The sequence below is a fragment of the Aotus nancymaae genome, unplaced genomic scaffold (assembly GCF_030222135.1).
Source record: "Aotus nancymaae isolate 86718 unplaced genomic scaffold, 86718_ANA_hifiasm-v0.15.2.pri h1tg000007l, whole genome shotgun sequence".
Classification (NCBI taxonomy): domain Eukaryota; kingdom Metazoa; phylum Chordata; class Mammalia; order Primates; family Aotidae; genus Aotus; species Aotus nancymaae.
In genome coordinates this window covers 49,517,905-49,544,321 of record NW_026988418.1, presented here as the reverse complement: position 1 = coordinate 49,544,321, position 26,417 = coordinate 49,517,905, and the positions used below count along the sequence as shown (strand labels likewise).

The following is a 26,417-nucleotide window of genomic DNA, read 5'->3' as shown; positions in this document are numbered from 1 at the left end:
AGCTGCCTGATGTCTATGAAAAGCTTTGTTATGAGAACTATATATGAAACTTTCTCCAAAAAGTGTGTAGTTCATTACTTTAGAAATTCTAATAGTGACAATAAGAATAGTTAGAAATTGTTAAGTATTTACTATATGCCTGAGTTCAGCCCTTATATGCCTTTTTTAAAAATCCTGGCAACTGGTGTTTCACCAACTTTGGGATGCATCAAGTCACCTGAGGGCTTGTTAAAACACAAATTGCTTTGCCTCATCCTTAGGGTTTCTGATTCAGTAGCAGCCCGAGAGTGTGCATGTTCTAATACATTTCTAGGTGATGCTGATGCTGCTGAGCTGAGAAGTACTGTTTGCTACAAACCTAGGAGGTAAACATTTCAATCTGTATTTTGTAGATGAAGAAACAGGTTATCGTATCACTTGCTGAACACACAACTAATAAGGTGGCAGAGTTGGGATTTGGAAATTTGCTTCTTTGATTCCAAATTCTATAGTCAATTTCTGTGCTAGGTGGTTTTGTAATGAGACATTCTGTCTGGGCTGAATAGTAATAGTAATATTTTATAGCTTAGGAATAGAGCAGGACTCTATTACTCCTAACAGTGAGGTCCAAATATATTAAAGCATATGGATGTCGTGAGATGGTACTAATCAATGCCAGAGTGTAAGATAAAGTAATATGGCCCTTAAGAGGGACTTTATCATGAAGGTAGAAATAGACAGGTGACAGCTCCCTGACACCAAGGGGAGCTATGGGACAAAGGGGAGCCTTGGTTCCAGGACTGCAAAGTGTCCAACAGTGCAACTTATATTCACCAGACAATTTGGTGAGGGCTTTCTCCTGGGAGAATTGGCTTTGTAGGTGTAAATTTAAAGAGCCCTTACACTTAGAGAGCTGTGCTTTCTGGGAAGCCTGCGATTGAGCGTAATAGGGAAGAAATGGCTCTCATCATGCCATAGAGCTCTGACTTTCCTCTCTGTCTGAGGCAGAAGTGTAAGATAAAGTAATATGTAGGTATTTGATTGTAGGTAGGATTGAGGAAGGGGGTGGGTTAGAGGTCAGCAAGAAGCACAATGGCTGGATCACATCCTTGTCACCATGCGGTTGCCTAGGCAGTGGGCCCCTGTTGTATCAGTGAGGAAAATTCTATCAAGTAACTTAGGTAAGATTTTGAATCTTGATGAGCAAGCTTCTTGCCTCCAATTAAACTCTATGAATTAAAACAGCATTCCATACCTGCTTCTGTAGAATGCTCTATCAGATGCCAGTGACCAACTTTCAGCATGCTAAACCTCAGATTCACTGGCAGTGACCACAGAAAGTTTTTGAGGCAATTAGGGTAGGAGTGTGAGCTAGGATAGAAGGCCCTTCTTCACTAGCAGGTAGAAAGAAGAGGATTGACTTGTGGATATAAGTGTCTCTGGAGATTCTAAAACATACATAGGGGAGGGGAATCCTCCACTTCCTGATAATCTGACAGGCCAAGACTCAGTGACACTGTATTTCAGGGTGTTAATGTGAATAATTTTGTGCTCATTTATACTCTCAGTTTGATGAAAACTTCAATGCAGCAGTCATATAAAACACAATCCCTGAATCAGTGCCAGAACGCTGGCCTCTTAACTCTGCTTTGGTGTTGATGTCTCAGTGCTCTCTTTATGAGTGCTTCTCCCGTATGAGTAGCTGTCTCCTGAGCAACCAGTATGTTTCTGTATGTGAACAGTCAATCTGAAGCCCGGATCATACATCCTTCTTTGGGTCTCAGAAATCTGGGTCAGATTTGCCATTCAAAAATATTAACTGAGCAAGATCTTCTATTATACATTTACCTTTCTCCTGTTTCGTGTCATACATTTTCTCATGTAACTTTTTTGAAAGAAGGGAGAGGGAGAATGTATAGAAATGAAAAAAAGGAAGGGTGGAAAGAGGCAGAGAAAACGAGAAAGGAAGGAAATTTAACCCATTTTACAGAAGACATCTATATAGAAAAGCCCAACAATGGAAACACTCCAATCCAACCTTAAGGTAACTGACCCTGAATTTGAAATAGATGTAGGCAGCAAAAGTCCCTTCTGTAACAAACGACTGTTGTGCAGAGTATGAGTCGGCGATGAGCACTGTAAAATTAACCAGAGCCAATGAAGTAATAACCATGATGGTAGATTCTGGGGATTACTCCCCAAGAAAAGATATGCATTTTCTGTAATATTGATGTCCTAAAGAGCCAATGTTTCTTAGGGCAAATACACATAGTAGCAGCAAATCTGAATCATTAATAGATTTTTTGTAAACCCAATGCTGCAAGCAAGCTATGGGCTTGCCGAAACTCAGCTTTAGGTGTGCTAGGTGTCAGGGGACACAAAATCCTATCCTTAAGCTAAGTTGGCAAGTAATTGCCATCCAAGGCAATGCATGTCATAGTTGTGTGTATGCAGTTCTGCTGAGGGATCCCGAATCTCTTCACGAATGAATGAGTGTTTGAGCTTATTCTTGACAAATGAGGATCTTCAGGTGAAGCTGAACACAAGAAACTATATAGAAAAGGCGCAGGTGTCAAAATGCCTGGTTGTCGGAAACTGCCTACTACAGCTCAAGCTTCAGAGAACTTTACTAGAACACGGGACTAAGCAGAAACATGTGCTCTAAACCCTAGTGCATCAGGCTCTCAGAAAAGTTGCTTATAATGATAGTCCATCTCCTTTTACCTCTAAATAACTGTTTTCTTGTTCTCATAAACCTGAAGCCTCCTATATAGCCTTCCTTACTTACACCCCCCTTAAGTTCTCTTACTACTCATTCTTTATTGGTTGAATAGTTTGAGTTACAATCAACAAACAGATGTTAATTTATTATGGTTCATCCAAATATTAAAATGGGCTGGTCTCTGGGGCTTTGCTATGATTACTGCAGCTCAACCCTGGGACATCTATCTTTTTGAATACTGCTGAGCAACTTTTATAATTCACATACTTCTTTAAATAAATTTATCTCACTATGGATGAATCAATTCTGTGATCTCCAGTCTTGGAGATGCTACTGAGACTTAGCTAATTAACAATACTATTACTGAGCTGAGTTGCCTGTCCCATGTCAGGTTCTCACAGGTAGAGGTACAGCCCTCCAAAGCAATAAGATCAGCTGTGGGCCAAGGGTGGGGCAGTATCAGAAGGGGCAGTTTGCCAAGGCTCATCATTTAAAAAGACTGTGATTACCACTTTTGTACACTCTTGTAAAGCACGATAATGTTGAAATCTTCCACTACACATCTCGTCTGAGAGTTTTATCTGGTTAGATTACTTGAGTACCTGACTGGAAAAAATGAGCCAGATTCCGTAAGAACTAGGGTTGCATAGGTATAATAGGATATACAAGGCAATTCCCATTCAGCTTGACAGCGTTCAAGGAAGATTTTCTTTGGCAACGGCAGATATTTACTCTAGAGTTTGACAATAGCAACTGCTCTAACATACTCATCTAGAAATCCTAGTAAGCCGTAATATTATCCACTAGGTGCCAGACACTCTTCATAATATGATTAATCCTTTCAATGCTACAAAGTAGTTTATATTATTCTCATTCTAGAGATGAGTAAGCAGGCTCAAAGAGGTTTAATGACTGATGAAAGGCCAGGCAAACAAGTGGGAGAGCCACTGTTCTGCCTACCTTCCAAAGTCCTACTTTCCCCATTGTGGCTACATTTCCTAAATCCATCAACAGTAAGCCTGCGTCAAAGATATCACAAGATTCAAGTCTACTTAAGATTGTTCTTCCACTATCTCTGCAAAAGTCAGAAAGGTGATAATACTTCCAGGAGACTAAATAAAAGCAAGAGGGAGCAAGTACTACAAACATTTTCAAAGTATCACAAAATATATGATAGAGAAAGTGGGGAGAACAGTACATGATGTCACGATTTAAGAAACATTTGAGACTGATCTTTAATTTTGCAGGATCTTTTTGTCTCCTGTTACCCTTTATTTTTAATCCAAAGACTCGAAGAACATTCTAGTTGGAAGCCCTCAAAAGAAAGTATTCTTTCATATACTGCTAATAAAAGTATAAACTGCTTAAAGTTTTCTAGGGGGCAACATGGCAGTAACAAAAGCTTTGAAAAACTGGCATACCTTCTTCACTAGCAATTCCACTTAAAGGATTTATCTTCAGAAAATATGAACACATACAAGATTTAGCAACACAATGTCCTTTAAAGCACTTTATTAATGAAAAGTTGGAAACATAAAAATTCAACAGTAGTTTAATAAAATGTGGCACATATGATGGAATATCATGCAGCCATTAAAAGAGATGTAGAAATATACTTGATACAAGACAGTCATGGTATTGTTGAATGAAAAAAAGTTACAAAACAGTATGTACAATTTGATCCCGTTAAAAAAAAATCTATAAATGCACAGAAAAGTCTGGAAGGCCTTATACTTAAATAACAGTGGTTCTCTCTGGATGATGGAATTATCAGTGATTTTTATCTTTCTCACTGAATCTTTTTTATTTTTGCCAACATGGCTATGACTTCTATTATAAAAAAGCATTAACAATTCTTTAAAAAGTCTCCTTTGAAGTAGGAATGAGAGCAGAACTTAGCACCCTAAGAGGCACAGGGATGTACACATTTTCTGATACCGTTTTAATGGTTTGTCAGGGTGTTTTGATGTTAGTCACCAATAAAAAGGCACTATGTTGAGTGAAAATGTGGATGACTGTAGTGCTTACTCTAATTCTTTAAGCAATCTCTTCCTAGAAACCTTCCACAGCAACCAAGTACTGGCATTCTAAGCAACACTTCCCACTATGCATGTCCTTATACCTTCATAACCACTTGTAATATATCCCAGAACTTTCCCCTACATGGATAGGGCAATGTTGTTGGTAAGGGTTACAGAAGGCAGAGTTTTTCAAGTGATGTCAGAGAGTAGGCCTGAAGGTGAAATGCATGTTCTCTTAGTTCTATTGCAGTGGCTCTCAAGCTTTAGAGTGCAATAGTATTACTCAAATGGCTTTTACAACAGATTGCTGGGCTCCACTCTCAGAGTTTGAGTCAGTAGGTCTCTGAAAAGGCTTACAAATTTGCATTTTTCTTTTATTCAGCAAATATTTACTGAGTTCGTACTATGCGCTAGGTCTTGTGCTAAGAGTTGGGAATTTAATAGCCATCAAAAGAATTATAGTCTTTATCTCAGGGAGTCTACATTCTAGAGTGACAGATATATACTAAACAAATAAATTATAAAAATATGTAATTGCAGTGACTAGTGCTAGAACACAATAAAGATTAGAAGACTCAGTTTTTGTCTTAAAATATTTAAAAAGCTGTCACATGGAAGACTAATTCCACAGGCCCTTGAAAACAAAAAAATAAGTACAAACGAAGGTACAAAGTTCTTGAAAGTAGTAACTAGCGTTTTAAACAAGTCTCCAGGAGATGCAGATATTGCCAGTCTAGGGTCTCACACCTTGTGAATCACTGCTCTACTGAGTAGACCTTTTCTTTCTCCTTCAGAGTCTTGCTCTGCTGTCCAGGCTGGAGTGCAGTGGTGCAATCTTGGCTCATGCAGCCTCTGCCTCTGGGGTTCAAGTGATCCTCCTGCCTCAGCCTCCTGAGTAGCTGGAATTACAGGTGCACACCACCATGCCCAGCTAATTGTATTGTTAGTAGAGACCCCCATGTTGGCCAGGCTGGTCTGGAACTCCTGACCTCAGGTGATCTGCCTGCCTCAGCCTCTAAAGTGCTGGGATTACAGGCATGAGCCACTGCGCCCAGTCCTGGGTAGACTTGCTGATTAGCATATTATGTGAGAAAGGGCAGGGGTGGTGGTGGAACTTCCTCTCCAGCTTTTGAGACTCACGTGAGGTAAAAGCCACTTCTTATCTGGAAATCTCGAGGCAAAGTTGGCTATAGGCTGAACTATGAAGCTATCTCTCCATTACGGCACCTCATTGAAGCTTAAAGTGCTAAATAGTAGGGCAATGTATTTCAAAATTTCAGGTGTTTGGGAGATAGGGAAGGAATTTTTCCGGAATCCTGTCGGCATGGAGGTAAGTGGGGCCTCTATGGGTAAACAAGTCTGTGGGTTTTTGCCTTGCCATTCACATCTTCTGCACTCCACAATTTATCCCAGAAATGTTTTCCCAATACTAGCTTCCCAGTCTCACTTGGTTCTTTGTTCAGAGAGAGGACGACAAGAGACTATGAAGATGACTCTACCCCACTGGTGATCCTGGCCTCCAGATTTATTTCCTATGTGACGCAGAGTGAGGAGGCACATTCCCATTTTTGGGTTCATTTCTTAGAACATGAATTTTTCTGATTAGCACCATAAAAAAGTTTTAACACCGTGACCTTTTAGGTTAGATTACTTTGTGGAAAAAGGCAGACATAATCCAATCACTTTTTTTTTCCCATTTGTAGAAGAGCCTACAATTATTTTAGTTTTTCATTCATATATGTATCTTTCACATGTGACTATAATTTTAGATTAAGCTCAGTGGCACAGAGCTTATTTAAACAATTTTGAATTGCACCATGAATTAATAGGCTTCCCAAGCTTTTTCTTCCAAGCCTAAGAAACTTCACAGGCTTTTACCTGAGTAAAAACTAAACTTGACTTTAAAATAAGCCAAAACCAAAATAAAACCCAAACAACTAAACCCCATTAAAATAAAAAGCAATAAACCTAAGAACAAGCATACATATTGTGGTGGTTCTGTGGTAGACAAATGTACCAGTAGTCTTTGAAGCTTAACAGTATTGAAGACTTCTGTACATTACTGGGTTACTAAAATCAACTTTCACTTGATGGAAAGCTGAAAGTTCTAAAAAAGGATTTATACTGACTGTGGTAAGGTTAAACCTGGACTGGGGTCTGATTTAAAGAGGGTGGAGGAGAGGACTGACAGAGAGTAAACAGAGCCTGGATATAAAAGAGGTATCTCTGGTGCACAGTGATATGCAAGGCCTACAGACTTAGTAGGTCAGGATGCTACAAGGGCTAACAAGGAGAAATGGATATTTACAGGATGTGTTTACTATGTGCCAAGGCTTTCCCTAAAAAGCACCTGAAATACAAGATAACATTTGCTATTTAATCCTCGCAACCACCCTAGGGTGTCATAATTATTGTCCTCATTTTACTGGTAAGGAAAAGGCAGTTGTTATACATCTGAGTTGAAGCTTAAAGAGCACAGTATGTGAGGAACACCAGATTTGAACCCAGGACCATTTCACTCCATTACCGATACTCTTTCCCCTGTATTACTGTATTTCCCATAGACCTAATTTATAGTTGCTGTTTAAGTGGACCTGAAGTTTTGGTATGATCTTTCAAAGCCTACATTTGGACTTATAAAACATAATAGATGGCACTCTAGGCTGTAGAACTTCCTTTCTGAGGGAAGAGAAAGTTTCATTTACTTGGTTTTATAGAAAACTGACCAGCCTCAGCAGCTTTTGAGGGTTTAAGAATATGGCAATTCAGAGTGAGTCAAAACATCTTGTACAACTATAAAACTGCAGAAAAATTTGTCTCATGGCACAGAAGTAAAAGGGTAACAACTACTTTTAAAGTTTAGACTGTGAGTTAAATTGTCAACATGTTTACCAAGCTCTTACTAGGAGCTCTTAACACAAAATTTTAAAATGGTAAATGATGTTTAAGAATTCATTTTTTAAAGTACCAAAAGTATTATTTTAGTAGCTTAACATTCCCTCAATAAATGAGCTACACTTTTGTACTTCATGCTTAAGTTAGAGTAAATTACTTTAGTTGTCAGAATGTGCTATGCTGTCTTAGTTATCCATCTTTTTATCTGGAACACTTCTTCCCCAAACTGTCTCTCACTCCCAAAATTGGAGTTAGGTGACTCCCAAGTACAGTACCCTATATTTTCCCCATCACAACACTGATCCTGTTATAGGACAATTGCTTAATTTTCTGTATCCTTTACTGGTCTTTAAGCTCTTCATGAGCAAGAACTGTGTGCATATTGTTCAGGATAGTATCCCCAGTTGACCAGCACACATCTGGCCTTCAAAAAATGTTTGTTGAATGAATGAATGAGAACAGAAGTCTTAACATGGAAACAATCTGCCAATTTGCTGACGTATAGTTATGGCCCAAACAGCAATTTTCTGGCTTCCAATGTGTCACTCATAATTTCATTAGTATGTGTTTCATAACCAGAGAGTCTTATCAAGATAGCCTGTATTTATTAACAAATTTTCAATGTTTTAATATAAGCTCAGAGTCACCCCAAATTTGTTTGTATACAATTTACTCAATAATGTAGTTGCATTATTCCACACTTTTATACAAATTTGTTGTTCAATAAGAACAAATTCTCTTTACTGTACCACAGTTGTTATTAATGGATCCAATCCCAATTATGCATTAAATTGTGCCAATTGAATAATCTTAAAAAAATTTTTGTTAAATGAAGTAAATTTGTCCTTGATTTTTTAGAACCTTAACTACAAATTTATCAGAGAAATATGGTATTGCTTTTCAAGAACTACCTGTTCTTAAATTTAAAAGAAACCATTCCTTAGTATTTAAAAAAAAACCCAAAAAACTCTCAAAATAACCCATCAAAACACAGAAATCATTTGATTTCTGTTGGAAAACCAGGTAAACATGGTATAACTGTATTTTTGTCTATGAAAACATTCAGAAAATTCTACTTTTCACAAAAGAGGTTTATATCCTACAGCTCTTTTTAAAACTGAAAGTTTAAAACAAATTTTAATTTTATTCTTTGGCTATTAATTATACCTAATAAATGAGTCACTGATATTAATTCACAATAGATTTATTTTACATAAAAGAAAAAGCTTGCTGTTAATGAAAAATTCTGTAGAAAACAGTTCTGCTTTAAGTTGAGGCTCAAAAGTAGAAGCTGCTTATTAGCGAAACCTCAATATAAAAGAGAATTTTTAAGAAAACATTCTTGGCATGAAAGCTCTAACATAAATTCTGTAATGAAATATTTACCATGCAACTTTACTGGCAGAAAGGCCTGTTTCTGGTGGCTGGTATTTTCTTTTCAGTCTCTTAACACATTAACATGGAAGATACTTAACCTGCTTTATTTAGAGTTAATTGTATATAAATACAATGTCATGATGGGTAACCTTTCCATAGTCCACCTATTTAATTGAGCAGTTCTAAGTAGGTAATTGGCACCTTGCCCTTCTGGTTTCCCCTTTCTCCCATTAGCCAGTCTGAATCCATTCCAACAACACTGAACACAGTGATCACCTGCAAAATAAAATACTTCCAGTTATTAACTACATTAAAAAATAAACATGTAAAAAACCAATCACATTTATATTTAATTTGTTTAAATTATTCACCAAAAGGACTTTAAACATTATTATCAATTGTGCTGAAAAATAAAGGATTTATTTATTATTATTATTTTTTGAGGCAGGGTCTCACTCTGTTGCCCAGGCTCTAGTGCAGTGGCGTGATCATGGCTCACTGCAGCCTTGACCTCCCATGCTCCCACCTTAGCCTCCTGAGTACCTGGGACTACAGGTGCACACCATTACACTCAGCTATTTTTTTTTACATTTTTTGTAGCGATGAGGTCTTGCTATGTTGCCCAGGCTGGTCTTGAACCCCTGGCCTCAAGTGATCGTCCTGCCTTGGCCTCCCAAAAGTACTGAGATTACAGGTCTGAGCCACCATGTCTGGCCTAGATAAAGGATTTTATTGGAGGGAGTTTTATAAATCTTCAAGTTATTTGGCAGTTAAAAGTTTTAAGTATTTCTATGATATTCAATTATATTAAAGAATAGTAACTACAATTTTATGTTAATATAACTATCTGAAATCTATGAAACTATTTCCAAATAACTAATGAGGAATTTGCATTTTGTTATAATATTAGAAGGTAGGTCCGTTCGTGATATATTTTCCTTCTCATACCCATAATACTCACCTCATCTGCCAGAAGGGATAATTCAGTACTGTTTGCTGCATCATAATCATAGAGAACCCTGGCCTTCCTGCTGCCACTACACTCCTTAAGGTCACTGAGGTTGGAAGGAGAGGTGATTGCTAGGCCACTTGTTGAAGCCACGGCAGAAGAACCAATCGCGTTTGGTAAAACTGATGGTACAGGTGTCAGAGAAGTCTGATTGTTGTTACTAAGATAATTGGATGGAAAACTGTTGAAAAGAAAATGGCGAATTATCTATTTCCAAGTGACTAAAGTTCCTAAATGCTACCACTCGGTGGCACTGTTTACTGTCTACCAATGTTCACATTGGTAAAGATTTACAGATATTAATAATACTTTTATCTATCTTCCTTTTCTCTCTTGGGCCAATTATACTAGAGACAATTCAGGTGGTATTCAAATATAAATCCTTGAAAGTTTGTTTCAAAACTGTCCTTATAATATTAACTTAAAATTAATGGCTGTTTTTTTCACCCCAGGAAAAACAGATAGTTTATTTTTAAAGCACTGCCAAAAAGCTTCCATTAGAATGTTGTCTTAATGAATTGTTAAATCAAAATACTGATGAAAAACTACTTATATATCAGATACTATAAATATGAGGCTTTCTCAATTTAATTCTTTGAGAAATATTTGAATAACTAAACCCTTTTTTCATAAACTGGTCCAATCACATTTTCCTATTCAAATAAAATGTTTATTGTCATTTGTATTGTCAATATTATTTATTTGTATCTACACATTCAGCATTACTATGAGAAGCAGAAGACACAAAATGAAATGATACCATTCCCTTAAGGACATACACACAGTGAGAAGATAGACATTCAAATAATATATTATGATTGCTAATTATCTCAATGAAATTGAAGACTCAATGGTAGAAAGGACAAATTTCACAAGTTCATTTGTTCTATTTAAAAAAAATTTCTATTAGAAATCAGTGATATTTTTTGATTAACGTGCTCATAAATAACTTGAAGACAATTAGAATTTTTGGTTTAAGGCTACTGTTTCCCTAATAATACTAAATAGAAAACAGTACAAAATACTGGTCTGACATAATTCTAATTCAACCATTTCTAAGCTGAAAAATTATCTATGACAATTCATATTTAAGTTTTAATAAATCCATTAAACTAGAAAAGTCCCCTTTTCTTTTCATGACCACTATGCCATCTGGAAATCATTCAGTCATCAGCAAAATTCCCTGTAACCTTAACCTCTTCTCTAAACCTTCCCTTCATCCTCCTGTGCTAGTGTTTGTCTCCTATACTCCTCTTTTATCACTGAACCTAGAGGTCAATGGAGTCTTACGTTCTTCATTACCATTTTTAGACTCTTTTCCCTCAGCAATTCTACCCAATCCTTCAACTTCATGTTATTTGACTATATACACTACCAGTATCTCTTGTTGCAGTCACCTACAGATGCCTCATTCCCTTATTTTCATCTCTAGAAGATTTTAGCGCCTGGCTCACTGACATTGTATCTTAATTTTTGGTGACTTGAATACCCATATGGACAATTCTTCCAACACTTTAGCCTCTTAGATCCTTGAACTTTTCTAGAGACTTTATACCTGATCCTAGTTCAGCCACCCATTTCCACAGTCACATCTAGATCTTACCAATTCCAGTAACCACAACCCTTCCAATAATAATTGTTTTCACCATCCCATTCTCTAACCATCACCTTTTTCTTTCAAGTGCTCTCACATCAACAAGCCTACCAGCGTCTATGATCCTACTGACACCTTCTTCATGTCCATAGTTAATTATTATAATAAACCCTTACATAAGTTCTCATTTCTTATGCCTCTCACTTCATTGTACTGATTTGGTAAAAACCTCCCTATTTACCTACTCAGTATCCATGCATCTACTGTGACAGGAGAAACACAGAAAAGCTTGCTGTTTTATCTTCAATTTATGACTAGGAACCTCACATGCTACCTGGCAATGATACTATATTTCTCTAGTCCATTAACTTTCACTTTCCATTCCCCTGATGACTATTTCATATCCTCTCACCCATCCTCAAAATTCCAGCAATTCTCCCCATAACCATTACATTCAGCTGATGAGTTTGCTTCCTTTTAACTGAGAGGAAAAAGAACAATCAGGAAACTTTTTTTTGGTACAGGATTTCACTCCTTTTGTCCAGGCTGTAGTGCAGTGGTGCAATCTCGGCTCACTGCAACCTCTACCTCCTGGGCTCAAGCAATTCTCTTGCTTCAGCCTCCTGAGTAGCTGGGACTACGAGCATGCACCACCACACCTCGTTAATTTTTGTATATTTTGTAGAGACAGGGTTTTGCATATTGCCCAGACTGATCTCAAACTCCTAGCTCAAGTGATCCACCCACCTTGGCCTCCCAAAGTGCTGGGATTCTAGGCATGAACCCACGCTGGGCCAGGAAACTCTTGAATGAGCTGTCTATGCTCCTGATGCAAATTCCTCCACATGTGCACAAAATCTCATCTCTTTTTGCCTCTCATATCATTCTAGCAATTCTTCCCTTTCCCTCCCACATTATCAAATTTTCTCCATCTATTGTATCATTTCCATCAGCTTACAAACATGCCCTCATTTCTCCTAACTTAAAAGACAAAAAATTGCTAGACCCCACTTTCTTCTCTGGCTACTGCCTCCTTCCTCTGTTCCTCTTCACAATAAAACTCCTAGAAAGATTTACCTAAACTTACAGTCACAATTCCTTTCCTCCCAGTCTCTTACATTACAAACATTACTTTGCTCCTACTGTTTCACCAAAACTACTTGTCAAGGTCAGCAATGACTTTAATGTTCTGCAATCCAATGGTCAATGCACAGTCTTCCTCTCACTTGACCTATGCAGTGACCATTTTCTCCCACTTTCACACATGTTGTTGACTTGACTTCCAGGCCATACTCTTGGTTTCCCTTTCACCTCACTGCTTCACTCCTTATCATCCACCTAGCCTTGTTCCTCAACTCTCCATGCTAGAGTACTTCAGGGATCAGTCCTTGATCCTCTTCTTTTCTCTATACTTACTCCTTTGGTGGTTTATCTAGTTTTACAGATTTAAATATCCTTGATGTGCTGACAACTCTCTAATTTATCTCTCTACCCTGCCCTCATTCTGAGTCTAGACCTGCATATCCTAAAACTGGATATCTCAACTTAAATAGACATCTCGAACTTAACATATTTAACACTGGGCTTCTAATATAACTGACATACTCCCCCCACAACTCCATTCCTGAAACCTGTGTCTCCTCTGGCATTCCCCATTTTAACTAACAACTCCCCATTCTTTTCTTTTTTTTTTTTTTGAGATGGAGCCTCGCTCTGTCACCAGGTTGAAGTGCAGTGGCGCGATCTCGGCTCACTTGCAACCTCCGCCTCCCGGGTTCAAGCAATTCTACTGCCTCAGCCTCCTAAGTCACTGGGACTGCAGATGCGCACCACCACGCCCAGCTAATTTTTCTATTTTTAGTAGAGACAGGGTTTCACCATGTTAGCCAGGATGGTCTCAATCTCTTGACCTTGTGATCTGACCATCTCTGTTTCCCAAAGTGCTGGGATTACAGGCATGAGCCATCGCACCGGGCCAACTCCCCATTCTTTCAGTTGTTTAGGTCAAAAACTTGCAATAATTATTGACATCTTTATGTCCAATATACATATAGTCTGTCAAGTAAATCTTGCTACCTTTAACTGTAAAATACACCCAGGACCTGACCACTTTCATCATATCAACCACAATTACCCTGATCCAAGCGACCACCATCTTCTAACTGAATTACTGACTACATTATTGCAGCAAGTTTGAAACAGATCTGTCAGCTTCAACCCATGCTAACACCTATCCTCAACGTGGCAGCCAGAATGATTCTGTTAAAGCCTAAAATTATGTCACTCCTCAGCTCAAAATTTCCAAACGCTCCACATCTCTGAGTAAAGACCAAAGTCTAAATAGTAGCTTTCAAAGCCTTGCATGTTTTGACTCCCCATTTCCTCTATTCATCTCTAGCCAAGCCCTCCTTGCTGTTCCTTGACTATGCCAGCTATGTCACTCCCTCAGGGTTTTTGTACTTGCTGCACACTCTTCCTGGAGCTTCTTCTCTCAGATGCCTGCATGCTTTGCTTTCTTACATCTTTCACTACTCTCACCAAGGTAGTTCCCTGCTATATTTTTCTGTAAACCATTTATCACCTTCTAATATACTACATAATTTACATACATATTGCTTTTCTGCTCCCTTCTGCCCCCATGTAGAATGTAGATTCCAAGAAGGCAGGAATTTTGGTTATTTTATTTATATACTATTCCTCCACATCTAGAACAGTGCATTTTAAAAATGAAAACCATATGTTCCTCTGATGGATAAAGGGTTTTAATGATAAGAAGAAACAGTTTTAACTATAGCTTTTTCTCTCTAAAATTAAGACTACTGCTCCTAGTATCTCTTCCTCAGGGAACTCGGCTCCTCAGTAGTGATTAAATACATACATTTCTGAAGATAAGAAAAAGCTCTATTAATAGGAATATGTATATACACATGGCTTTTTTAGTTCTCTAACCATGATATTTTACTTTCAAATCTACTAGTATGATTTTAGCCTTTGTTTAGCCACTAAAGTCTACCTATGTCAATTGTGCAGAGTTAAAGATTTAAAAAATGAACTGAAAGGCCATTTTCACCTTCTAAAAACTTTTATTGATACATTAAAAAATCATAGTAAGTACTCATACTATACAAATGTCAATTAAGCCACTGGAGCTTGATATGTAAAAGCCTTCCAATTATTAAAAAAAAGGCTAATCTTGTTACTAGTACTTCTGCTTTCTCATCTTTAAAATATGGATAATAAAAGTACCTACCTCATTTGGTGGTGAGGATTACACAGTTAATAATACATACGAGGTGTCTGGAAGAGCACCTGCGTACAACTTAAGCTCAACCAAAGTGACTGCTGTTATTCAGTTACTACTACCTGTTGGTACTGTTATTACAACTATTAACAATATAATCTGGTTCTATTCTTCATAAATAGCTTTTGAATTTATTAGTGTGGATCTGGATGATTTGTGAAGTTCTATATTTGAATATTTCTATGTACTATCTTAAAAAGTATGAACTGCAACAAATTAAAGAGATAAAACTTCCCACAATGTCATTGGTCATTAGCAATAATATAATTGAGGGTAGAGAGATGAGCTACCCTCGATTATATTGAAAGATTTACCTAAATCTTTTCTACAATAGTAGCACTGGTTTTACTTTGTATTGCTGGAGCTTATCTCAAAGTGCAGTAATAATGTAATAACTGGATTTTGTTTAAATGGCCAAGTCCTAAGCATAGTGTGGCTTTATGCAGAATGTAAGTATAAATGGTAATAAGCAACCCCTATGCCGCACTTCCAGAGTTGCAGGATAAAGTGGAAAAAAGTACTAAGGCTTCTTGGGCTTAAAATAGTTGTAATGATATAAAGATAAAATGGTGTTTTGCCTTAAGATATTAATACCACTGATAAAACCTCAAACATATAGATATGTAAATCCTCCTGTAAATTCTGTTAGATTAACTAATGATTATTACATTACAACAAGTTTTGAAGTGTTAATATGCAGAAAGAAACACCAAAGTGACTTTTTTATTTACCTTATTCCTTGAAACGATTTTTTGATATTCTTCCTTCAGATGCTACATATCACTCCCCTGCTTTAATGGTTCCTCATTATATACATTCCAAACTCCTTACAACAACTTACTTTAAAGGCCATTCATGGTATGACTCTGCTTAACTCCTCTAGATTGAGCTACCATTCCATTCTTGAACACCATGCTCCAGCCTGAATTGACTACTATTAGTTCCCTGAACTTGCCCTACTCTCTCTTTCTTCTGGCTTTTTTATATACATATCCTTCCTTGCTTAGAATGTTCATCCCTGTCCCTTTCTTCATCTAGATTATTCCTACCAAGATAACTTTGCCTGGGAAACTCTGCTAGATATACCTTACTCACAGTTAGATGCCGTCACAATGCCAGGCACCTTCTACTTTTCTACTTACCACATAGCCTGTCTACCAATGGCTTACTTTGTATTTCTACTTCGACTAAGTATTGTGACAGCAGAGACCATGTTTGCCCTATACATTATTTTATTTTCAGTGTCACCTTATAACGTGAGCTCCATAAAGGCAAGCATCTTTGCCTGTTTTATTTGCTGATACTACCCCAGAATATGTAACAGTGTTTGGCACATGACAGATAGTCAATAAATGAATGAGTGATTGAGCTATGTGTTTTACATACTATCATTCTGCTTTAAAGTATATTATCATACTCAAAATAATCACATCAGTAGATATGAGGTCTTACAAAATGATCTAAAACTTTTCTTTTTTTCAAAATAGTAAACAAGTGAGTAATGAATAATTATAAACTAGTTTATTTTTAAGCTTAACTGTAAATGTAATTACATCTTCCTCAACTAATAGCACAAAGTATTCGGTGGCAGGAGAAAAGTTAACCTGAAATACTTTAACCTTATAGCACTGAGAAGGTATTCACTTTTTTTTTCCATTCCTGTTAACATCCCTCTGTGCGAGAAGGGCTCAAAATATTTTGTTACCTCAGAAATCTGATAATTACTTTTCTAAAAAAAGAAACTATTTCTCAGAAAGCTATTAAGAGCCTTTAATTCCTCTAATTTTCATCCCTACTATTACTTCATATGCAAAAATCTGAATTTCTCCTCTTTACACACGAAAAGCAAATTATCACCTTCCCAGTTGTTTCTGGAGGTCCAACATATACTGGTAACACTGTGCATAGTAAGTCATTTGGGCTTCTACAAAGTCATTCAGACAGCGAAGATGATGGGCCTGTGAAGGAAAGTTAATATTTCTTAGCTCTATAATCAACTTGAATGGCAAATGCAAGGGGGAGACAGACCACAATATTGTACTGAGGTAGAATCACCAGTATCTAACATCTTACTACAAGGTTTATTAAGACTGACCTTGGTGAACAGTCACTAGCAAACTCTGCTTAGCCAATAAATACCAACATGTGATCAAAGTGGGAGAACTAGGTGATAAGATGTAAACAAAAATTTAAAATATGTCTTTAGATATATTAGAAAGTAATACAACTTAAATTTCCTTGATAAATCACTGAAAAGTTGAGTTTTTCCTCCCAAAATTGCCTTAGGACTACCAAAGTCTTGTTCCAAATGAATTTCCAATGAATGAATACTCACATGTGTACTGCTGATTCCCTCTAGCAGAAGTCTGGTAATCTCTGCTTGACGATCAAATTCACTTTGAGTTATTCTTAATTCCTGTTCAGACTTAAATTATAATATACTTTTAGAATCTCTTTAGAAGACTCTGTCCATCTTATATACATTTATTTTAGACAAAAAATTCCCCAAACAAACCTCAAGTAAAAATCTAATCATAACCTCAAGTTATAATTGGAATTCCCCAATTCTGCTTTGTATGTAAAATGGTCCCCTGATTTCTAGACCTTAGCTTTTCTGTATTACTCAACTGGACAACTGATTCCAGTACTTCACTCAAAAGAATCTGTTATACTAAAGCTTAATGATCCACTCTTAAGAGCCTAGAAAAACTACTACGGGAAAGTCAAGATATTTCCATAAATTTTCTAGTATCAATTTTGCTAAATTTTAATATTTTATAAAATTTTAAGATGACCGGTTTTACAAGTATAAAATTCTCAATTATTACTATAGTTATTACTTTGACGTTAAAGATAGTCTTCAGTCTCAAATGCAAGACTTTAGAATGAAGCCACAGGATTTTTACCTCATGTTTAGCTGTCAAACACCTGTTGCTATCACCACAGTTTTTAGGTTCATTCAAAGGATTCTTTGTCCTACATTTTAAATGTCTTTTAAGGTTTCTTTTCAAATTGCATAAAAAATGCCTTAAGCAGAAATATAACTTATTAAGATATACTAGGGTTTTAAAAAGTTTTTTAAGTTATAATTGAACTTCAATCAACGGTGTGCTGTTAAATTCTTCTCCAAGAAATAAAAAAAAGCTCTCAAATCCAGATTTTCGTGATATAAATACTCCCACCATGGCTGATTTCCAGCTACTAAGGTGATGTCATAGACTGTGGAGTTGGGAAGAAATGTAAATAATAGTATGCCACTACTGGCTTCAGCCATCTGATAAAGGAGGCTTACTGCTGCAACAAAACAGTTCACTGAAAAATCAACAAGATCTAAAAAAGGCAAATAGTGGCAAAAACATCTCAAACCTTTAGTCAGAGTTGGTTGTTATTAAGTGGGAAAGAGAAATAAAACCTCACAGCTTACTCAGAATAGTTTGCTTATCTTCCATTGAGAATTATCATTGGTAACATCATCATTAGAATACGTTTGACTACCTCTCCAGCACAAACAGCTTTTTCCACCTATGCAAATGATTTATGACATTTCCAAGATATAACAAAAGTGAAAAAACAAAAAAACAAACAAGGTATGAACTTTTTCCTTTCAGGCCTCATCTTCCTCTCCTCACCCTTTTTGGTGCCAATAGTTAACCTATTGAGCCAGTCCACAAGGAAGTAGCAGCAAAGTAGGTAATCAGTTGTTGTGACATCCCATTGGCAACAAACCTAGCAGAGGACTAAGAACTAACCTCTAGCTTGGACTTATGGAAATAAGCTTAAATTACTTAGTAAATCAAAAGTAGAAATTAAATTTACTTGACTAAAACCAGAGCCCATGGTGTTTTGATAGCAGGGCTAAAGTGAGCTTCATCTGGAAGCTAATATGAAGTAGAAAAAAGTCCCAGGAGAAAAAAAGAAGCAACGTTTTTCCTAAGGAGAGCATTAAGGAAAACCAATTACGTCAATGTTACGCTTGCACTATTTACTGTTCTGCTTGGTTGAAAACAAAATGGCTTTCAGTAACATTAGTAACTACAGCAAACCAAAAGTAAATGTACCTCAGAAGTAAACTAAGCTAGTCCATGTAGGTCTTTGATCGTGAAAGTACAGTTTCATTTAATGGCCAAGAAATGGCAGAAAATCCTACTAATTGACATTATTTCTGGGTAAGGTGTAAGCAAGTAAACTAGGTAGCAGATTAAGGTGACAAGAAAGCTTGAGACTAAAGTGAAAATAATGTTTTCATGCTAAGTACACTGAATAAAAAATATTAAATGAAGGATGAGGGATCAGTCTTCCACGTTTGAGTTATATTTAATCATGAAGAAAGGCACCATGTTATAAAGCTTAGGACGTCCTTCTGTACGATCTAGACTTTATTTAGAGAAGGTAGATGATAGGGAAAAAGGTGTCTCATTTCCTGAACAAGTTTCAGTGCATGTTTGGGTGGCTTCAAACAAAGTCAAATGTCCCAAATCATCTATACTTCTGACATATATAACTGATCATAATAATTGATCTGAGAGGCTAAATTAGGTTCAGCATAATCAATTTACTTTGGAAGAAAATGATCTACATTAGAAAGATAGATTTAAAAAAGGGATGAAATTTTGTCCTGTAAAAAATCTCTAGGGAAAAGACCATCTACTGCTAAAAATAACTGCTACTAGACTAACTGATCTAGACTACATGATAGCATAACATGGGTTAGGTAAGCCAGAAGAGTTTTTTTGTTTTAATGTAACTGCAAGACAGACAAGAATCTGTTGGCCCATGATATCAGGATTGGGTATCTGTAAGCCATACATGTACCCCAGAATTTAAAGTACAATAAATCAATTAAAAAAATTTGGTAATGCTTCTGAAGCATTTGCTGTGATTATCTTGATCAGTGTTGCTTAATATACATATGGCTTAAAATCTTAAAATACTCTAGGAATACAGTTTTAACATTTATACATTTTTATTTTATTTATTTATATTTATTTATTTTCTGAGATGGAGTTTTGCTCTTGTTGCCTAGGCTGGGGAGTGCAATAGCTGATCTCGGCTCACTGCAACCTCCACCTCCTGGGTTTAAGCAATTCTCCTGCCTCAGCCTCCCAAGTAGCTGGGATACCATGCCCAGCTAAGCTTGTATTTTTAGTAGAGACGGGGTTTCACCATGTTGGTCAGGCTGGTCTTGAACTCCTGACCTCAGGTCATCTGCCCACATCAGCCTCCCAAAGTGCTGGGATTACAAGTGTGAGCCACTGCACCTGGCCATTTATACATTTTTAATTATAAAAATGTCAGAAGTGAGATGTGTAGAAGAAAAAAAAACCCTCAAATCCATTTTGATATGTTTCTTCAGATTTTTATGTATATGTATATAACATGAACATTTGTTTCATGAATTTCTTCCCATGTATTGTATTAAGTATTTCCTAAAGTGGCAGAGATTACAAAATCAAATCAGAAATTTTCTAGCGTACCTTTACGTCAAGGAGGAAGACATTCTGTTTTTTTTTTGTTCAACCTATATTCTCTCCTGTGTTACTCTGCCTTTTTTCATGCTAGAAGCTCAGGGAGAAATCAGAAGCCAGTGTGGAACTGTAACTAAATAGATGAACAGACTCCACAAAGGGGATAAAAGCATAAGGCAAAAATTTCATACTGGATGTCCAAGTCATAGAATCAACAGCTCTATAACCTAGGCGTAAAACAGACTGTATAATCAATCCTACAAAGCCAGAAAATAAAAGTTAAAGTTTATAAAGCTATTAATTGTCAGGGTTCACAATCACCACCTGTCCTCAGTCTCCAGCGTTATCCTCATGTGGAGGTCAGAGTTTGGTGGGCCTGAACATAAGAAGTAAATGAAAAATGCTTCTTAAGACTTAAAAAAGCATTTGAAACAAGTCTGCATATAATATAGTTTATAATTTTATTCCTTAAATTCTTGCTTAATTATTTGATTTCTGAGCCCACAGAAGATTAGAAATAGTAACACAGACAGAAGAACTGCTAGCAGCAGTCATACAGACAGCTTCTAGAAGCAATAGTCTGATACTGAGGGAAGAGACAACACAGTTGTGAAACAACAAATCCAACTGTTAACAGTATAATAATAAATATTCATAATAATGACCTTAACTGTAGTAAAATCAAATATTTGCTATCCTGTATTTAATGCTTTGGGGGACCGAGGTGGGTGGGTGGATCGCCTGAGGTCAGGACTTCGAGACCAGCCTGGCCAACACGATGAAACCCCATCTCTGCAAAAAATACAAAAAATTAGCCAGGCATAGTGGTGGGCACCTGTAATCTCAGCTATTTGGGAGGCTGAGGCACAAGAATTACTTGATCCCAGGAAGCGTAGGTTGCAGTGAACTGAGATCGTAGCATTGCACTCCAGCCTGAATGACAACAGTGAAACTCCGCCTCAAAAAAAAAATTCATTTGTGTGAAATATGATAGAACCAACTATCTGAAGATACAGGACACAGTGTTAACTATATTTTACATTTTAAAAACTGTTATTTAAAAAACCATTAACAAGCATTTCACTTGCCTTCTATAGCAAGGTACTGTAAGATTACCACTTAGCATAACAAGTATCTAAGATTTATCAGTGTGTGTGCAAACCATATCTCTGCAGGATCATTCAACTGCTTGGTAGAGCTTCTATTAGCTAAAGAGACCTGAATATATCCATCATTTTCAGATTTTATAAGATATAGTAACACAGACTGTGACTGGACCCATGGCTGTTGCCCAATAAATATTTACTAAATTAAAAACAATTAAATTCTTGTTTCAGTTTTGTAGTTTAATAATTTACTTACTTTTGTCACTTCCTCTGCCCAAATCTAGCCAGCATTAAAAATTAGAGAAAAATACAGAGCATGAAAGTTGGAATTTATTTTCCACAACTTAGTATAGAAAAATATAAATATTTGTTTAAATGGCATACTCTTTGTCAGAATAATATTAATAGATTAAACACAGTAGTAACTAAACATACTGTGAAAATATGACTTTTATATGTGTCATTACTATCAATTTAAAAAACTTATGCTAAGTCTATAAATTAACATTTTTTCCAAAATTGAGAATACCTAACCTTTCTGAGCTCCAGTATTCTCATCTGGAAAATTAGAGATTTGGACTAAATGATTTCAAATTCTCATTTATGCATAAATTCTAAAATTTTAGGAAATGAAGCAAAGCAAGGATTAATGGACACTGAATGCCAATACGGCCTTTTTGGAGGGAAACAGTAAGCTGGACATATAATAAATATAAAATTGCCAGCGGTAAATATATTTTACTGTAAGCAGATTACATTAATTGTAAAAACAAATATTCATGAAACAAAGTCTTGTTAATTGTTTAGAATTGTTTTTATCTGAGACAAAAAGAACACCTATGCTTTATATGCTAAATTAGCAATGACTGAAATATTTTCACCTTTTCATTTACCTATAAATAAGACAATGGAAACACATTAATGCTTTCTCTTGCTATCTAAGGTAAGCCCTAATTCAGCCAGGACTTCAATAATTAGTTTTAAAAAAACCAAAAACAAAAATGCATTTTATATATTCTGTACAATAATCTTTCCTATTACTTTCCTGCTTTTAGTTTAATGCTAGTGAATGAAAGCAGCCAATTAATTGCCAATTTGTTAGCTGTATTGCAGGTCCCTTGTCAGTTCTAATCAAGTAATGTATCTAGAAATATAATAAAACACACTATATCTACACATTTTTATTGGCTAATGTGCACAAATTGTTGGCTAAGTTCAGATTTTACAACTTGCAATTTTACTAAAATAAGAAACTGCTAATAGCTCAAAAATTTTCTCAAACTAAGCTCAACATATACACTGGATACCATAAAACAATTTGCATTCTCTATTCTTTCCCAAGGCTATCACTATTCCAAAACTTTCTTAAGTGAGTTAGCACTGGATGGAGAATGAGCCTGGCCACTATAGGAGTACCTAACCTACTGGGGTCTGTCTTGGCCTGAAATGGAAGAAAAAATTAATTCTATGTTGAGTTTGGGTGAAAAAAAGGTAAATTATGAAGGTACTGAGCAGCAAAGTCAATGTGTTTACCTTACACCTTTCTTTAAGTATATTTTGTTAATTTTCTTTGCCAAAAGTGAAGATATGAAATGCCAGCTTAAATTAGCATCTTTTACTCAGTGCAAAAAGGCACTATATATTTATGTATAAATTCATATTCCAAAATCTGTATTTGGTATAAACAACATATTTGGCAATTAGAACGTACAATTTCTTTTGAAGTTCCGGTATCACTTTGGCTAGTATTTTTTCCTTGTATTTTTGCTGTTAGAGATAATGAATACATGGTTCTAATTATTTTACAATTTTACATGCAGCTAATAGCAAGAGAAGGCACTTTGATTCAAGATGTAGAAAACACAGTAGGCCAACAAACCTTCAGCCATTTTACATGCAGGAAGTTGAGCACGTAAGAGAAATTTACCATAATGTTATCTCCTTCAAGGCGAGCTGAGTTTAGTTGCTTAAGTGTGTAAGTAAGAGACAAAAGAACACATTATACCAATGAACACAGTGAAACAAATTACTCTGCACAATAAAGAACACATTAAACAAGCAAAAGAGCCAATAAAATATTTTTTTCTACTTAAAAAACTCCACTATAATTATTGTTCTATGAAACTGCATATAGTGGTGCCTATTCATTTTTCCCCCAAATTCAAATTTTCAAAACAAAATATGTTGATGCTTGACTTTAAATGAGAATCATTTAGGGAAAATGTAACATTTTTAAAACTGCCAATTACCTAAAATTTTTATTAAATTTTCACTAAAAAAGTCCGTCTGCCTACCCCAAAGTTTCCTATTCAAAGATCATTTCTATTTTATGAATTTATGATGCTTTCAGTTACATTCTCTTTTAATCAGCCTCAGCCAGGTCTTGGCATACTCTGAAGAAATATTAAAGGCATGTCAATCCTTGTATTTCTAATAAACTTTAAATTCAAATGTGTACTTAAAGGTTATATGAGGATGCTCTAAATTTATTGAGTTTACAGATTAAAGATTTAGACTACTGTGGAAAACCTTAAATTTGCTATATGTTACTTGAAGAAGTATTTTCCATCAAATTTGGATATCCCAAAATAACTCTAAACCACTAACTGCAGAGCTCTGAAACCAGCTGCTTTTTACCTTTAGCATTACTAAAACTATAAAATATTTTTTAAGTTTACATTAGATTAAAATTAGAAAATGTAGGTGCCTTATCATTGAAATGCATTACAGCTGTGTATCCTTCAGGCAAAATGCCTGGGACCAGAAGTGATTCAGATTTCTGGTTTTGGAATATTTGCATTATACCTTTTTATCCCCCAAACAAGAGAACTACAAGACTTCTACCAGCACTGGCTGAGCAACCCTAATGTGAAAAGCTCCAATAAGCATTTCTTTGGAGCACATATAGGCACTCAAAGAACTTCATATTTTAGAGCATTTCAGATTTCGGATTTTTCGATTAGGGATACTCAACCTGTAGTTATTTTTGTTCTTACTTCTCCGGTATGTTTTATCACTTATACAATGTATTTTTCAAAACTGTATTTTTGTTTATTGTGAAACCTTAAAGTAGGATTTCTTTTTTCTGCTTAATTGGTATATTTTCGAGAAATGCCTTTGACATTGCTTTATCATTCTTCAATATGCTAACTGATAAAAAGCAATATTAGATATAAGAAGAATTTTTTTTACTGATAGAGCTAAATCATCAAAAAGTTTGATGTGTTATACCAGATTGTGAACTGAGGGCAGCAGAGAATTTTACATTATTTATCTATGAACTACTAAGTAGAGTATCTTGCTCAAAATTAGCATTCAATAAATACAGAATTTTTAAAAAGTCACAAGTAAGTAAACTATTCAAAAAGTGCCAATGTGGATAGATCCCAAACTTTACTATAAGAGTAACTAGTTACAAAACAATTAATCCATCAAAATTAATAAAGAAGTGAAATCAAAGTAAGTCTAAGGTTAGATCAACCACTTCAGTTGCCAACTAGGAACCAGGAAATGTATCAAAGAAGGAAAAAAAAGCAAACCCAAACTCCTAGTGATTTCTATTCTTTTGTATTCTTCAAGTAAATGGAAGAGAAATAAAGAGGGTAAAAAAGGATCAGCAAATACAGGCATACCCCCAGGCTTTATGTAATAATAAACTAAGAGAACTTTCCCTTTCCTAAGTATTTCAGACTCACTGCTATAAAGTTTGAAGAAAAATGAATTGGTTATCTAGGGGAAAAATACAATTAAAATCAGGAAATAGGACTTTCTGTCTAGACTAAAACTTTAGTGTTTAGCTGTAAATTTTGCTTTATGTAATATATAAGTTCTAGAAGAGCTGTGTATAAATAAAATTGCTCAGCTGAATAAAATCATTTGTATCATCTTTTACTTTAAACATAAATTCCCATAGAAAAAACCTTTATCCTCAAAACTACACAACAGAGAAAAATTGCCAAGATCTTTTCTAGATATCTCAAAAGGAAACATCTCTCAAAATTGGTCTACTATTATATTTAGGTCCTATATATTTTAAGAGCAGTGGTAAAATAATTTAGAAATATTAAAGGACTTTGTACACTGTTAAATCTATATGTGCTTTCTGGTACTTTTCCAAGTAGAAAAGCAGACTATCATTCCTGCAATAGTGCTTATTAAACAAAGTTTTATACTGAAACTTGACAACAGTATTTTTATTCCACAATCATCACTGAGCACATAAAGGCATCTTGAATACAGAGATTCTGTCCCCATTAAAATTATTTATTTCCAAATGATCCTTAAGTTTTTTTCCCTGCTTATGAAATTACCATCTTTAAAAAACAGTTTATAATTTACTTTTCAAATTCATTATTAGCAACTAGAAACTAATAAAAGAATTCAAGGTCTCCTGCTATCTACAGTGTTCATTTTCAAAGTTTGGATGCTGCAGATAGTCTGTTTAGGGAAGTTTTGTTGTTTGTGATGATGATGTAACGACAAACTGTGAAGTGAAAATGCCAGTGAATTTGGAATTAATGTCTTATCAAAGATAGCTCTTCTCTAGCAGTATCTAATACAGTGTCTCCAAAAAAGAAAAAAAACATAGAAAAAAATAACTTATTCTGCTCATACACAGTATGGGGTAGTTCATAAGACATTACTACCCAGTACCAAGTTAATCAGTTTTAAATTTCACTCTAAACTAGTTTTCAACCTTTTAATCCCCCAAACAAGGGAACTACAAGACTTCTACCAGCACTGCAGTAATATGCTCATTAAGGCAATCACTCTTGATGTTGTCAGTGGCAGTGACTTGGAAACAGAAGGCAGGGGTAATACCATGCCATAGGTCAAATTAAGAATTAACTAGTTAGCATCTTCTAACAAATTCATACTTGGTTTATTTTGTACTATTTTAAAGGTATACCAATTCAAATCTGATTAATGTTTCAAATTTTGAAATGAA

At 35.6% G+C, this 26,417-nt stretch overlaps 1 protein-coding gene across 3 annotated transcripts in view; it reads right to left on the bottom strand.

Moving 5' to 3' along the window:
- Nucleotides 1–4,196: 4,196 nt before the first annotated feature.
- SH3GLB1 (SH3 domain containing GRB2 like, endophilin B1) overlaps nucleotides 4,197–26,417 on the bottom strand; it is a 49,432-nt gene continuing 27,211 nt past the window's right edge. The window contains exons 6-11 of one of the 3 annotated variants that reach the window (XM_012464793.2): nucleotides 23,397–23,435; nucleotides 21,726–21,749; nucleotides 17,234–17,323; nucleotides 16,756–16,856; nucleotides 9,956–10,184; nucleotides 4,197–9,270 (exon numbers count right to left, since the gene is read on the bottom strand). In XM_012464793.2, the coding sequence (XP_012320216.1) occupies nucleotides 9,163–9,270; nucleotides 9,956–10,184; nucleotides 16,756–16,856; nucleotides 17,234–17,323; nucleotides 21,726–21,749; nucleotides 23,397–23,435 (591 nt within the window). In that variant the 3' untranslated portion in view covers nucleotides 4,197–9,162. Of the gene's footprint in view, nucleotides 9,271–9,955; nucleotides 10,185–16,755; nucleotides 16,857–17,233; nucleotides 17,324–21,725; nucleotides 21,750–23,348; nucleotides 23,436–26,417 lie in introns of all 3 variants that reach the window. The other 2 variants (XM_012464792.2, XM_012464794.2) reach the window with 2 other exon arrangements.